Here is a 14761-nt window from a genome sequence, read left to right on the forward strand (position 1 = left end):
CCTGCTACATTAGCTCTCATCCCAGCTCTGCTCATGCCTTCCCCTGTGGCTTTGCATAACCAGCTCCGATCTCTTTTCTTCTGTCTACCCACTCACACAGCAAGATGATTTGTGAGGCTTAATTCGTGTTAACACTGTGTAGCCTTTAAAAGAAAGGTCTGCTTCTGAAGGCAGAGTAATATGGTGCAAACTAAATTTTCATTTAACAGTTATAGTAATATCTTCTTTGACATCCATAAAAATTAGGATAAATCAGGGCAGGGGGGATTTTTGAAATGTAAAACTTATTTTGTAGGTGGAAAAACTTACCCCTTATGCATGATTCAATAGTACAGAGTGGGATTGTTCATTCCTGTGAGCCCCATTTGTTCATCAGCTCTGAACACAAATAAGTTGGCTCACTCAGATGTGTCACTTTTTTCTTTTAAGCATCTGTCATTTGATCCACAAAGACAGGACTTCTTTTTATTCTGCTCTAGAAATTCTTCAGCAGAAGCCACTTGCTTTCCTGTCCCATCTCAGCGAACAAGTGCTCAGAAGTGAAGGAAAAGCAGTGCCAAATGACAGTCCCAATAAAGAACAGAAGAGAAAACAATGAAACACCCTTCTAGCTCTACAGAGTTCAGGATTCCTAAAACCAGCATGGTGTGTTCATGCAACACCCCTTGCTGCATTAGGCTCCATGGGTCCTGCCTAGCACCAGACTATGAACCAATTTACCTTTCCCTTTAAATTATTCCTCCTTGACACATATTTTTTTTTCATTCTACACTCATGTGCTTACCGCCCTCTGGAGGAAAAGATACAGAATAAGACAACAATTAGTAAAGAGTAAGTAAAAATGGCACGAAAGACATGACCGCCTCTTGAATACTTATGTCCATCTCTGCAAAAAAGTGTGAAATGTTACCTATGACCTGCATGGTGTTATAGAGCCTCTTTACGCTCACGTCAAAATGCTGGAAGTAACTATGAGCTGCCAGCAGCTGTAGAACCACACCTTTGTCAAATAAATCTTCAAATTACTCAATCAATTTATTTTATTTTAAAGTGTTTAGAAAGAAAAGTATGAAAAATACAATTTTTTTTTAGTTAAATTGCATATATGAATCACATACTTAAAGTAACAGTGTAGTTGCAGGTGACATTCTCAGCAAGCACACAAAAAATATCTAGCAGACAAAGTGATACAGAGAAAGAGGAAGTATCTTTGGCTAAGCTCAGTGGCATGACAGCCAGGTGCCAGGGCATCTTGTTCTTATTTTGGTTTTATTTAGCAAAGCAGCAAGAAACACGACCCAGAACAAGAGAAAGTGTGAGGTATTGGGAAACTGACCCCTCCAAAAGGAATGGATGTGTCCAAGGACATGCAACTATTCATACATAAAAAACAGAAATAGTCTAAAGCAATAGTAATAATTTAATTACAAGGCCTACAATGACTGCCCAGAGAGCTCAGAGTGATTACTTAAAAATACTATTCTGAAATCCCTAGGTGGGCCACTGTAAGTAGCTGCAGGTGGTGAAAGCTAATTTCAAGCCCAACTGGTTGGCTCCCAACCATCAACTGGGCAATTGCCTTGCCCAGGCAATCAATGCCAATAACTGCTTAGCGTGTATACCAAAGCACTTAGAGTAAAAACTGAAGGGAAAGTCCATGGACACATACAATTAGAAAAATATAATCATAAACCCACTGGCACTAAAGAAAAATCTCTTATCCAGAATATCCTAGATGCTTTAGCAACTCGACAATACTGGTGTCTAAACTGAAATGGATAGAAACAAAACATTTAAATTGGAGTAAGTCAACACACGAATGAGAATATTGCTATTTAAAGAGTGTAGCAGTCGCATTGAAGTGTTTTTAAATAACACATCTTGCAAAGATACATCCTTATATGCATGCACATGTATGCGTTTATATGTACACAGACACTTGCCACACACAAGTTCTAGCTTCCTGCCTCCTTTTGGCACCTCTTTTGGCAATTTTGATGGCTGTCTGGAAGTTCATGCCACTGTGGGTTAACCATCTGTAGATGGATTATTTGTTTGCAATATTTACTGCTATTTGGACAGTAGGCATTTTCCTGAGCAGCTCACATGATTTCATGAGCTCCTTCTTCCAGACAAATCTTTCCTTAGTTAAGGCTAAATAACTCTAGCAAATTTTCTAAATGGGAAGGAGCCTCTCTACTTCCAGGTCTCTGTTTAACCACTACGTCCTTGGACTTGGCCTCTTAAAGCAAATTTCCTACCACCGCCTGCCCGATTCACTAGATGAATGGTTTCCTCTTACCTACAGAGAGACATGCAACTGAATTTCAGGATTTTTTTTTTTCCATTAGATTTCCTTTAAAAAAAATGCCCAGTACCATTTTGTTTTCTATTTCACAGAATAATTGCCCAACCTGAAACCACACCATCCTGCAAAGTAGCTGCTGTTAACACAAGCCAGGTACTGGCAGCAAATCCATCCTCGAACAAATATTTACAGAAATCGGCTCTGGGGAAAGGGGATCGCTCACATCACCGTGACCCGAAGCCCGACCTCCCCCTTCCTCAGGAAAAAAATAAAAAATAAAAACAAAACAAACACCAAAACTGAGGTAAAAAGGTAAAGAAACGCACCCAGCGCTCACCGGGGAGCAATCCAGGACTCAGCTCCCCCTTCCCTTCCCACAGGGCGACCTTGAGGAGCAGTGCCCAGTGGTTTTTAACCGCCTGCCGTTGCGCCCGTTGCCCAACGACCGTTACGCGGAGGCGCGCGCGGCTCCTCCGCACACACACACGCGCGCGCGCAGGCAGCAGCGCCTCAGCCCCTCGTCCCTCCGCTGAGGGATCGCCCAGGGGCCGGTACCGGCTCCGGCACCGCAGCACCGAGGCCGGGAGTGGCCTGGCTCGACCGCTCCCGGCCTCGTCGGCGCCGCCTGGTGTCCCCCGCGGACCTGATCATCTCCCCGCCGCCGCGCTGCCGGGGCCGGCTACGGCGGGGGCTGCGGCGGCGCCGTGCACCCGCTCGGCCCCCGCGGCGCGGCCGTCCCCCTTCCCCCCCCCGTACCCTCCCGCCCCCGGCGGCTGCATGGGGCGGTGCTGAGCGGCGGAGCGGCGGCGGGGAGCCATGCTGTCGAGGAAGGGGATCATCCCCGAGGAGTACGTGCTGACCCGGCTGGCGGAGGATGTGCCGGATCATGCCCGGTACCGCGCACGCGAGCGACGGGCGCGTTTCGTGGGCAAGAACGGTGCCTGCAATGTGGCCCACAAAAACATCCGGGAGCAGGGGCGCTTCCTCCAGGATGTCTTCACCACCCTGGTGGACCTCAAGTGGCCCCACACGCTGCTCATCTTCACCATGTCTTTTCTCTGCAGCTGGCTGCTCTTTGGCATGGTCTGGTGGCTCATCGCCTTCGCCCACGGGGACCTGGACCACAGCACCCGGCTACAGCGCAGCCCCGGAGAGGGGGCGGCAGGGGGCTCGGACAGCTTTGTGCCCTGTGTGACCAGCATCCACTCCTTCACCTCTGCCTTCCTCTTCTCCATCGAGGTGCAGGTGACGATCGGCTTTGGGGGACGCATGGTGACGGAGGAGTGTCCGGCTGCCATCCTGGTGCTGATCGTGCAGAACATTGTGGGGCTGGTGATCAATGCCATCATGCTGGGCTGCATCTTCATGAAGACCTCGCAGGCCCACCGCCGGGCCGAAACCCTCATCTTCAGCAAGCACGCGGTCATTGCCTTGCGGGAGGGCAAGCTCTGCTTCATGCTGCGGGTGGGTGACCTCCGGAAGAGCATGATCATCAGCGCCACCATCCGCATGCAGGTGGTGAAGAAGACCGCCAGCCTGGAGGGAGAGGTGGTGCCCCTCAACCAGATTGACATCCAGATGGAGAACCCTGTGGGGGGCAACAGCATCTTCCTTGTCTCCCCACTCATCATTTACCACGTAATAGACAAGAACAGCCCCCTCTACGACATCTCCCCCCTGAACCTTCACCACCATGAGGACCTGGAGATCATTGTCATCTTGGAAGGGGTGGTGGAGACCACCGGCATCACCACTCAAGCCAGAACCTCCTACCTAGCAGATGAAATCCTCTGGGGCCAAAGGTTTGTGCCCATCGTGGCAGAGGAAGATGGGCGATACTCTGTGGACTACTCTAAATTTGGCAACACAGTGAAAGTGCCCACCCCTTCCTGCACTGCTAGGCAGCTGGAGGAGGACAAGAGCATTATGGACACCATGCCATTGTCCCCTAAAGGCACAATAAGGAAGAGGTCTGTCAAGCTAAAGCCCAAGTTTACCATAAGTGATGAGCCTTCCTGATGCCTTTTGAATGGGAAAGTCCATTAGGGCTTTATGTCTGAAAGATTGCATAAACTCAAAACACTGAGGTGGCCTCTTACTTTTTTTTTAAATTCAGGTTGGTAGCACAAGGTATGTTCTGGTGTTATTTATTGTGGGATAAATCTAAAGCTAATTATATTTTTTTAAAGGTGTGAGAGATTTCAAGCAGCACTGGGAGTAGGAAAACATGGTGTGCAGCTTTAAATTTCAATTCAGACTGTCCTATTTAATTGCACGATTTTTTTTTTTTGCATTGATTTGACTGCAGGTAATGACATTTGCTCAAAAAAATAAATATATATTTATCCTCAAAGATTGCAGTACTTAGGGTCTTGCTGTGTCCTAAAGTCAATAGTTTTTAACTGTTTTTTTCTAACTTGAACAATCAATATAGCAAAATAAAATATTAATAATTAATAAAGTAGGCTGGATTTACATGATAACAAAGAAGTTAGACAATTTTATGTATGACACAAGAGCAGATCTGGAAGTGTCTATGTATTATACTCTATATCTCAAAGAAATTAACTGCCAGATTTGCTTCATCAATATTGAATGGAGCCATTCCATGTGCAATATGAAATGTATTTGAATATTTACTTTGTTTATTTTAAAACCCTTTACACTTCCAAAATAAAACATTCAGGAATATTTTTTTGGATTGTACTTTTCTGATATTAAGCAATGCTTTGCCTTTAAAAAGAGTAGCAGATAGTATACAACTGACATTAATTACAAATAGGAAAAATTCTGTATTCTAATTTCCAAAGGAAGAGAAGCTCACACACAGAGAGCCACATGGCAATAGGATACCCAGTAAAAAAATTAATCTCTCCCTTAGGTTGGTCTGAATTCTGTCAGATAATCGGGGAATATAAATAGAATTAGATATTTTAAAGGAAAGGGCAATGCTGAGTGCTGAAATTGCATCTGCATGCAGTAAGCAAAACCTTTCACTCCTTTCCCTTTTGTAAAATAAGCCGAGGGTTTTGTGCTTAGGGAAAGGGAGGATGTGTAAGACAACGTGGTCACTTCTGGGATGCTGTGTGACAAACAATACTCCTGCTGAGGGAACAGTTCCCTTTCCATTTACATCCTGACCTCCCTACACAGCTGGTGCCTGCCTTGGTTTTTAGCTGAATTCAAGATCTGTCCTTTACCAGCAAACATGAAGGAGCCATGTTCACCTCCTCAGTTCCACTGTGACAATAGGAGCAATTCCCCTTAGCACAACCTTGCAAATCCTCTATCTGGGGATATTAGTAACAGCGGCAATTTTATTTCTATGCAGGGCTATTAGGAGATAGCAGCATTAACTATAGCGTGCTATTAACAGGGCAAACTGCTACTCAAGTAAAAAAAGATAATGTTGTCCAAATAAAACCTAAATAAACATTACAGAACTAATCCAACACCTTGTTGCACAAGCTGTGCGGGGGCACAATGTTACTTTCAAACCCAATTATTCAAGGAGCTTCTAGTATCAAGTTCTTGTGTTATGTGGCTCACGACAGACACCTGAAATGGTTTGTTTTGGCAATAGTATGGCAAATTTTTGATGCCTTGTCAGTGTAACAATATGACAAACTGATTCAAAAGTGTTACAAAACTTCCATACTGACTATGGAATATTTTCAGGCACCTATAATAAAATGAAATAATGTTTGGGTAAAATCAAAGGGTTTTTTTAAAATGATAAAATAGTAGTTATGTTTTTAATATTTATGTATTTCAGTTTTATGAAGACCTGTATCAGCATTATCAGACTGCCAGTTAAGAGAATAAATGCCTGTTCATTTTCCAAATTCCCAATACACCAATACTATTCTGTGTACAGCTCTAAAAATGTGATGTGTGTTTCACAATGAAAGACAGTCAAATTAGCATTAACAAGTAGTCAGCAAAGAAAATTTGGAAAGGCATATTTTACATTTGTAATCGTAAAAAATCCTACTTTTTAAAATAGAGAATGATTAAATGCCTTTGATTAAATTTCTTCTGTGAGACTGAGTCTAATTGTCACATTGTTTTCCAGCTTTCCCTTTTACTGCCTCTGTTCCATCGCTCATCGGAGTGGCACTTACAGTAGAGCTATTTGCACTTCCTAGACACCTTTGTTCCTTTGAAAGTTCATTGTTCTTTATCATTTGTCACAATATCACTGCTCTATTCTTACAAGAGTCATAGATAAAATATTAGAGTTAGCTTTCCAGTGACTTGAAATCATTGGCTTCTCCATAGTCTCCTTTTAGTGCCTTATTTGAATGTGTAAGATACACCTTAAGGTTCTCACATAAAACCTCTTCAGCTCTGGTAGCATTTTAAAACTTTTGCCAAGATTTGACCTAAATGTAAAGCAATTTCAGCAGCACTACCATGCAACTATTTTCAGGAACTGATGCAAGACTCTTTTTCCCTCAGGGAAATCTGTGCTACAGAAGTAGAAAATTCCCTTTGTTCACTGTGAGATAGGAGGGGAAAGACAGGAGGAAACAGTGTGCATGCGCTGGGCTGCTTTCAGGACCACCGTTTATGTCACTTCTTTTACAAGAATCTGCCTAATTTTCTGAAGTCTTGCAATAAATTGGCATCATAATATTATGAGCAAGGCAGGGTTTGTACTATTAAAATCACCATAGCAAATGATTTCAATCAAAGTGTTGGTGAATTTGAATGTCAGGATTCTTGTAAGTTTAAATTCTTCTGTTCTTTCACCATTTAAAACGTTCAGAAGCATTTCAGGGGCAGAGCAAGGAAGAATAAATGTATTTATTTTGTACTAGGGATATTACTTCTTTGTGAGGATCCTTTCATTTTGTCATTTACAAAGTATTTGGGAACACAAATATCTGAAATTGTTTTTAAAGTTGTACTTATGCTGACCACCGCTTTTCTCTGTAGGAAGGTTCTGAAAAGGCGTCAGTGCTATCATTTGACGTAGAAAAGTCCTCATTCTTAGCAATGAGCTAACGCTGCGTTTTCCATAGTTGAAGTCCAAAGTGAGTGGGCTTTTAAACTTTCTCTCTCAGCCTACATCTGCTTTTTGGTAGGTAGTATTGCAGTTGGGATCCTGCTGAACAGCTGCAGGGAGTGTGCCGTGGCTCCCATCACTGCTACCTCTCCACATTTCTTCTCCACAGAAACCTGCTTGAGGGAAGCCAGGGGCTACATGCTCAGGGCTTGCCCTGACTGAGGGAAGGATGTGGAAACAAGAAGTGGCAAGCTATAGGTTTTGTAGTGACCCATTGTTGAATTTAGGGTGTGGTGGAACCAACTGTGTCCATAGGAATTGCCTTTCATGTGCTTCAGAGACCGTTATAATTTTATACTCATATTTCACACTGTTTAGTCCGTTCAAATTGGATTTTGTTAACTGTTTGGATGGACAGAAGGATCACAGAGTTTATTAATCAGAAAAAGAGACTGGAGAGCACTTGTGTTATATGCCATAGTTTTAAAATACTTGTAGTGACTGCTGGTAAGAACATAGCCACCGGGTGTATCAGTTTCATGTTGTGTTTCCTAATGAAATCAAATGACATACATATACAAAATTAGAGTATAAAAAGGTCTGACTTTGTCTCTTTATCCCCCAAGGCACATAGTAAGTATGGTATTGTAGCGGTGCACTTCAGTAGGAAAATCTCTCTGTAAAATAGATACAAATCAGAACTGAACTCAAGAGGCTGCATATTAAGGCAGAAGAGGGTCAGGGACATTAAAAATACATTTAAAATCCACAAGTGACACAGTGGGAAGACAATGTCAAGAAGTAATAAACTATTTTCTTTGAAGACCTTCACACCAGCAAAGGTGTGGCAATGCTGAGATGAGATCAGACACCTAAAAAGCAGATGAGAGGTTGGTATAAAAGTCTTTAACAAGTCCAGGGCTTACATGCTAGCATAGATTAGCAACACGGTCAATGTCAAAATTCAGTCTGCCTTGTAAGGCGAGACTGCAGGCTGGGCGTGATCAGCATTGCTCAATCCGGTGGGTAAATATTGCTGCGTGTTGGGCAAGGTACAAGTCACAACAGAGCCCTGTTGGAGTCAGTGTTAGGAGGGCTTTGTGGCAACTGATTCTTGTGTTTAGTTATTTATTAATAGTTAATAATATCAAACTAATGAATAATTAATAATTCTTTGAAAACTGAATTTGCTTCCTCATGTTTACCTTCCTTTTCCACTCTTTCTTTGTACATTGGTCACCCCCAAAGGTAATTATTGTCAGTCTGCTAGCACAGATTGTTTTGATTTGGGATAAAACACAAGAGTGCTCAGGGAAATAAAATACAAAAATAAAATAGATATTAGAAACCCAAAAACTTCTGTGAAATTGCCAAGCTTGTGACTTTCACGATGGTTCCTTGTACAAAGCATGGAAATATCTATTCATAGGAACTGGATATTAATAAACTACCATAGATCATTTGCTCATGTTAATTTTGCAGGTTCCTGTGGAAGGGAAAGTGGTTTAGCCCTTAAGGTTTGGGTTGAGGCAGAAGAGAAGAAAGTTCAAAATCACTGTATTTTAGGCTCCCTGGTTACACCATTCCCTCTCCCCATGCTCAAAGTCATAGTGGCGTTGCCACTAAAAATGGGCAGAATGAATGCTCTTTGCAGTGCATGTTCTTGTGTGGCTCTGTGTTCATGCAGGGACAGCTGCCCCATTCCAAGGTGGATATCTCAAACCCCAACTGCCCTGGAAAGCAGTAGAAAAATTCCCACCCATTCTGTGGATTTTTGGAACAAAGCATGTAATCTGCCAACCTGCTGAAAGCATATGCTGCAGCAGAAAGAGGTATTTAATCAGTGCTGCAGACCTTACTCATGCAAAGTTGCTGCTTGAGATGAGAAGACCCTTGTGTGAAGGAGGCTTTGCGTAAGATGGACCTGAGCAGGCAGTGGGACGTGAGCTCAACATGGCTGGTGACTGTCTAAATGCCTGTAACAAATGACTCAGTGTACTATTTTTGATTCAGCAAAGGAGAAAGATACGTGATACAAACCTCCACACCCCCCTAAGGAGAACTATTAAAAGAGCAGAAGACATTCTTGAGAGGCTGCAGATACCGCTGCCTCCATCCTGCACTTAGCACTGCTGAGTGCCTGCAGAGGATGGTATGCTGCATGTTTTTCTGGCTCACGCCCCTACTTGAATACATAATATGACTTTAAAGAATCATCACAGGGGAATGACTCACTTTAAAAGTAATTTTCAAAAATCAAAACCTGCAGCCGCTCTTTGCCACTTGCCCCTGTCAACCTTTGTGCCTGACAGATGGCAGGTCTATGAGAGGTATCCTAACCAGCTGCCTTACTGCAAAGCTCAGCATTCAATCCCATCTCAATCCTCGTGACAGCAGCCTCACAGAGGCACAGGTCTTCTCTTTCCCCCCCTCACAGGAGCTGGGCCCTGCCCTGGCAGAAGGCATGGAGCATCCCATCCCATCCCTCTGCCCATGCTGCTGTGAGTGTGGTGAGGCCCTGAGCTGGAAGCAGGGCTGCCATGTGCTATGGCAGGAGGTGGGAGCCACCCTTTTCCTTTCCTGGCTGTTCCTTGTTCATTTGCTGTTTTAAGTGGCAAATACCTGCTTGTTGTTTTGCATTTGTTTTCTCTGCCCAAGAGAGGACAGGCACAGCGTACAAATAGCATTGTTGTTGTTATAGTCATAATAATGTTATTCCTGAGTGGAACTGAGGCACAGAGATTGACAGTGAGCATCAATGCCAGCAGCCCTTGACTTCAGTGAGCTTCAAATCAGGCCCCCACGTTAAATCCTAGGCCCTTAAATCCAAGAGAGCTTGCCAGGGAGTTCGTTAGCACCAGGATTTCCCTCTTAGGATTGGCCACTATTAGGTTAATGGAGTGGGCAGCTGACTCAAATAGTCCCTGATGGTGCTTTTGCTGCAACAGTGATGCTGTTCCCTGTGTTTTACGTTAAAAGTCTCCTTCTGCTTCAGCATGTCCTGGGAGCTCCTTCTTGGGCCTTGTGAGTAAAAAAAATCTTGTTTTATTTATTTTTCTCTAGCATGAGAGAATATGGCCCGTGTGCATATTGTATAATTCTATATGCTGAAGCACTTGAATGTTTATCTTATGGTCTGATATTAGCTTGCCCTGTTTGTCAACTCTCTGAAAGGAAATTGTGGTGAGGTGGGTATTGGTCTCTCTTTGCAAGTAACAAGTGATAGGATGAGAGGAAATAGCCTCAAGTTGCACCAGGGGAGGTTTAGATTAAATATTAGGAAAAATTTCATCACTGAAAGGGTTATCAAGCATTGGCGCAGGCTGCCCAGGGAAGTGATGGAGTCACTATCCCTGGAGGTATTTCAAAGGTGTGTCAATGTGGCAGTTAGGGACATGGTTTAGTGGTGGACTTGGCAGTGTTAGGTTTACAACTGGACTCGATGATCTTAAAGGTCTTTTCCAACCTAAATGATTCTATGGCTCTAAGTTCGCACTGTCTCCTGATGAGTGCATACAAGTTATGGGAACAGTGTTTTCCACACCCTGCCTTTGCCCCAGGTGCATTTTTCCAGTGTTGTTAGCTCTACTTTAGCTTTAAAACCTGAGAAGAAAAGTTAGCAAGATAATGTTTCTTTCATGGGGTGGGTGGAAAAGAAGGCCAGTGAGATGAGCAGGAAGATCAGAGTATTCTTCTTGCAAAACGTATGGATTTTGTTGGAGCAGAGTGCCCAGAGAGCAGATCCTTATGTAAAATGATTCTAAACTTGGACTCTGAGGGTAAAAAAGGTACCCTATGCAGCCATCCCCAGTGACATTTTTAGAAGATGACTAGCACTCTCTGGGTGTGCTGGTCACGAAATACAGAAGGGTCGCTTGATATGAAGGAACTAACAGCTGGCTTCACCAACCATGGAGAAAGTTCGTGCTTACTGAGAATTTATCTAGAATTATAGGCAGTAAACAGATATTTTTCCAAAGGCAGCATCTGTCTTTAGAAATGTCTCTGTAGGACGTAGCCATTATTTACTCAGATTTTCTTCTATCAAGTGTTATCTGGACATCTATAGCTGAGATCTTTACACTTAGAATCTACCTACTTTATTAAACGGATGCATTTGATAGTGATATTTGATCAGTTTGAAAAGTTATTCTTTTGTGTTTCCTTTTTTTTTTAATTGTGGCAAAGTTGTTATTCCTTTATTTACATTTTTTTTTCTACTTATTTTGCTCATTACTGTACGTGGCCTGAAAAGCATGTCACTTCTATTGTATTCTTGAACAACATGTTTTTGAGGAAAAAAAATTAAAAGTTCCACAGCATGCCATAGCTCTGTGACCTGAGGTCGGAACTCTTAAATTACAGTATTACCATTCAAGATATTTTAATGGTATCACAAATGTTTCTACTGTTATGTGCAGATCTGTCCTCACTGAAAAGAGTCTGTTTCCTTTGTGAAGCGGAACTCAATCAAGTTTTAAAATATAGGTTTCCTCAAAAATTTCATCTTCAGTAGAAACCTCACATCTCATCCTACATTCTTCACTCTGTGTTTCTATTTTGCAAGTTACACAGGATTCATTCTCATAGTGCTTGTTTTCTACTTCAACTGGGAGTAGTCCCTTAAACCAGGTAACTAAACTCACCCGGTCTCTGTTCCTTCCAGAGTCATAGCACTGAAGTGTCACATCCATGCTAGCCTTTGTGTGTGCTGTAATGCACTTAACCTTCAGAGTGGTAACTGCTTCTTGGCTAGATGGACCAGAATCTTTGACTTTATTTTTTCAGAGAGAAGAGGATAAAGGTCTTGGCACCAAAGCCGCTCCATAAATGTGTCATGATGGCTGAGTGGTTTGTGCTTTACTATTAAAACTGTAATTTTCACATTTCACTGATGTCCCGTAACATTAAATAACTACCTGAAGACTAGTAAAAATTTAAGACTCTCTGCCTCCTTATTCCCCTTGCTTGGACTTGGCCTTAGGCAGGCCCAATGTGAAACTGTCCTGTGTTCAAAAACCTTCTCTGTATCTCTGTGAACCTCTGTCTATACTGCCAGAGACCCATTACTGCCTCCCTCAGGTGACTTCTGTATCAAAAAAGGAGGTCTTTGTTTAACAAGTATTAACCTGGGGACAACCTCTTTGGCAGTTTCCTATTTCTTCCCCGTCTACACAGGCATTGCTGATTCCAAACCTAGAGTCCTGTGGGAGATATAGGGGTGTGGAACTGTTGCATAAGCTGTACTGTCACTTACCATATCTTCCAGTAATGTTTTCCTGGTGAGGTGAGAATCGTGCTCATGAATTATATTATTAGAATGACCTTTATAGTTTTGTTCTGTTCTAAAACTAATAGTTTAAGGGCTCTGTGTGTCTGATTTGCATTCAGAGACAGTTTATTAGCAGCCCTATTATGTTGTTCTACAAAGTAGGAAGAAATATAATTATTTACAATAGTAATCATGTTATACTCCCCTATCATAAAGGGAGTTATCCACAATCTTGTATTAAAAAGTATCGCCAAATTTATGCTAGTCCACAAAATTTTTAGTAGTATGTTCTCATTGCTCAATATTCAGTCATGACTGGTTTTCACATTGATTCTCAAAGAAACTACTCCAAAGTATGCTAAATTCAACAGATGTCTTGTTACTGACTTAAAAAAATCTGGATGTAGTTCAGAGAATGCCTGACTAAAATGGTGTGTTGACACTCATATTTCATTCATTTTTCTGAAGCACTTTAAATAAAAAAAAATACCGTTCAGCATTACTAGAGGGGTTTGATTTGATTCTTAGTGTGTTATAGTGGAAAAGTTCTGTTGGTTCACTTTTAAAGTTTATGGTGTAGCTATAGCTCATTCAGTGCATAACTGTGGAATGGAAAATTCAATAATTTCCACATTATTCTGACATACAGAAATACTTCTTTAAAGATATAATCTCCTTTAGTTAAGACTCCAATACCTCTAACAACTTTGTGGGGTGTCTTATTCCATTATCCAGCTACACTAAAAGGAGCTTGAGTATTTGCAAAGTAGTATCCAATTTTAAACTAACTTCTAAGAGATAACAAACAAGAATAAAACAATAATTTACCTGCAAGCTTGAGTTGAAAGGCTCTTTCTACAGTGTTGAGCTGCTGGATGAAAAACCTCACATCTTAATGTTTTAATACTGTCAGATGCCTTTGGAGAGAACTGTAGTTTGCTCATACAAAAATATAATCCATTTTCTCCAATGTTAGTTTTTATGACTTGGTTGGCTTCAGGTAACCACCCTGCGTCTCTGAGTCTTTGTGGCTCTGATATGTACATACAACGACTGATGTTGTCAGGTACAAAATTTGATATGGAAAATTCAAGACAGACAGTCCTATTGACTGTGGTTTGTGTAGGATTTTTTTTCTTATCTTGGAGACAACAGGAGACTCCGCTAAAGTAAGAGAGAAAATTTTCCATTAAAAAGCTGCTGCAGCAAAATACTCTTGGGATACTAACCCAAGAGTGGTTTGTTACAGAAGAAAGAATTGCAACAGGAAAAAGTATACGCCTGCTGCTCTCTGGGTGCTCTGTACCCGGAGTCAGTAAGACAGTGCACTCACATATGTACATACATAGGGTGTCGTACTGCATATATTAAAAAAAGGAATCTCGCTCTTTGTTAGAGGGTGTGGGTTTTTTCTGGCAGCACGAATAAGACCAAAGTATGGGTCCTATCAACATAATAGCAACTAAGCACTTGTCTTGAGCACGCTGTTTTCAGCCCATTTGCCATCACTTCCACCAACTAAAATATTCTGTTACTTTGCTACAAAATAGGTGAAGATCTATGGTTTGAGGACTAATTAGTTAAGAAGTGAACCCCAGACAAGGGGTTTATGCTAACAGTTCTCGAGTATGAAATCTAAAACCTATATTGCTTTCTTGCCACTAGAATTTTACAGCAGGGTAAATACGAAATTACATCTTGTGATTGAGAGGGGAGAGAGAAAGTGAAATTGCTCCTGTCAGATATGATATCTCCTGGAAAGCAAACTGGTAGTGGAACGGCTGGATCAAAGATAACAGAACCTCGATTTCTAGCTTTTTTTTTTTTTTTTTTTACTAACTTTACTTTTAGCAAAGTTCTTAGTGGGGAATATAACATTCTTCACTCATTTGAAATAAAACAATTCAAGGAAAGCAAAAATCCAAGTTAAATTCAACCTTTGTTCATATCAATTTGTTGGAACTTTTGTAGAGACTCTCTGTGGCAAAAATAACATGCCAAGTGAACATATCTACTGAACCACTGCGTGGACTAATTTGATAGAAAGCTATAACCAGGGTCTCCTGGGGCTGAATCATGCTTGCGCAGTGATTCGTAAGTTACACCTTCCTGTCCCAAATGACTCTGTATACCTGAAACAAAATTAAAATTATTTTCCCCCTCAAGTTAC

General features: G+C 41.8%; 1 protein-coding gene and 1 long non-coding RNA gene across 4 annotated transcripts in view; one reads left to right on the forward strand and one right to left on the reverse strand.

Annotated features, from left to right (window-relative positions):
• The window catches only part of LOC141742750 (uncharacterized), a 27492-nt gene extending 24461 nt beyond the window's left edge, over nt 1-3031 (reverse strand). The window contains exon 1 of one of the 2 annotated variants that reach the window (XR_012586841.1): nt 2635-2941. This is a non-coding gene — a long non-coding RNA (uncharacterized LOC141742750). Of the gene's footprint in view, nt 1-2634 lie in introns of both variants that reach the window. The other variant, XR_012586840.1, reaches the window with a different exon arrangement.
• On the forward strand, nt 2984-4999 carry KCNJ11 (potassium inwardly rectifying channel subfamily J member 11). 2 transcript variants are annotated; one of them, XM_074585820.1, is made up of 2 exons: nt 2984-3201; nt 3373-4999. In XM_074585820.1, exons 1-2 carry the CDS (start codon nt 3125-3127, stop codon nt 4325-4327), a joined length of 1032 nt encoding a protein of 343 aa, XP_074441921.1. In that variant the 5' UTR covers nt 2984-3124; the 3' UTR covers nt 4328-4999. The 2 variants fall into 2 exon arrangements, with proteins under 2 accessions (XP_074441921.1, XP_074441922.1); XM_074585821.1 differs by having other exon boundaries at nt 2984-3156.
• Nucleotides 5000-14761: the final 9762 nt, after the last annotated feature.

The sequence above is a fragment of the Larus michahellis genome, chromosome 4 (genome assembly GCF_964199755.1).
Source record: "Larus michahellis chromosome 4, bLarMic1.1, whole genome shotgun sequence".
Lineage (NCBI taxonomy): Eukaryota > Metazoa > Chordata > Aves > Charadriiformes > Laridae > Larus > Larus michahellis.

Bases quoted from the DNA above. Each gene is read 5' to 3' on its own strand.
- KCNJ11 (XM_074585820.1), top strand. From the start codon at position 3,125: ATGCTGTCGAGGAAGGGGATCATCCCCGAGGAGTACGTGCTGACCCGG. The intron at 3,202-3,372 runs GTACCGCGCACG...TTTTCTCTGCAG, and splicing joins GATGTGCCGGATCATGCCCG to CTGGCTGCTCTTTGGCATGG.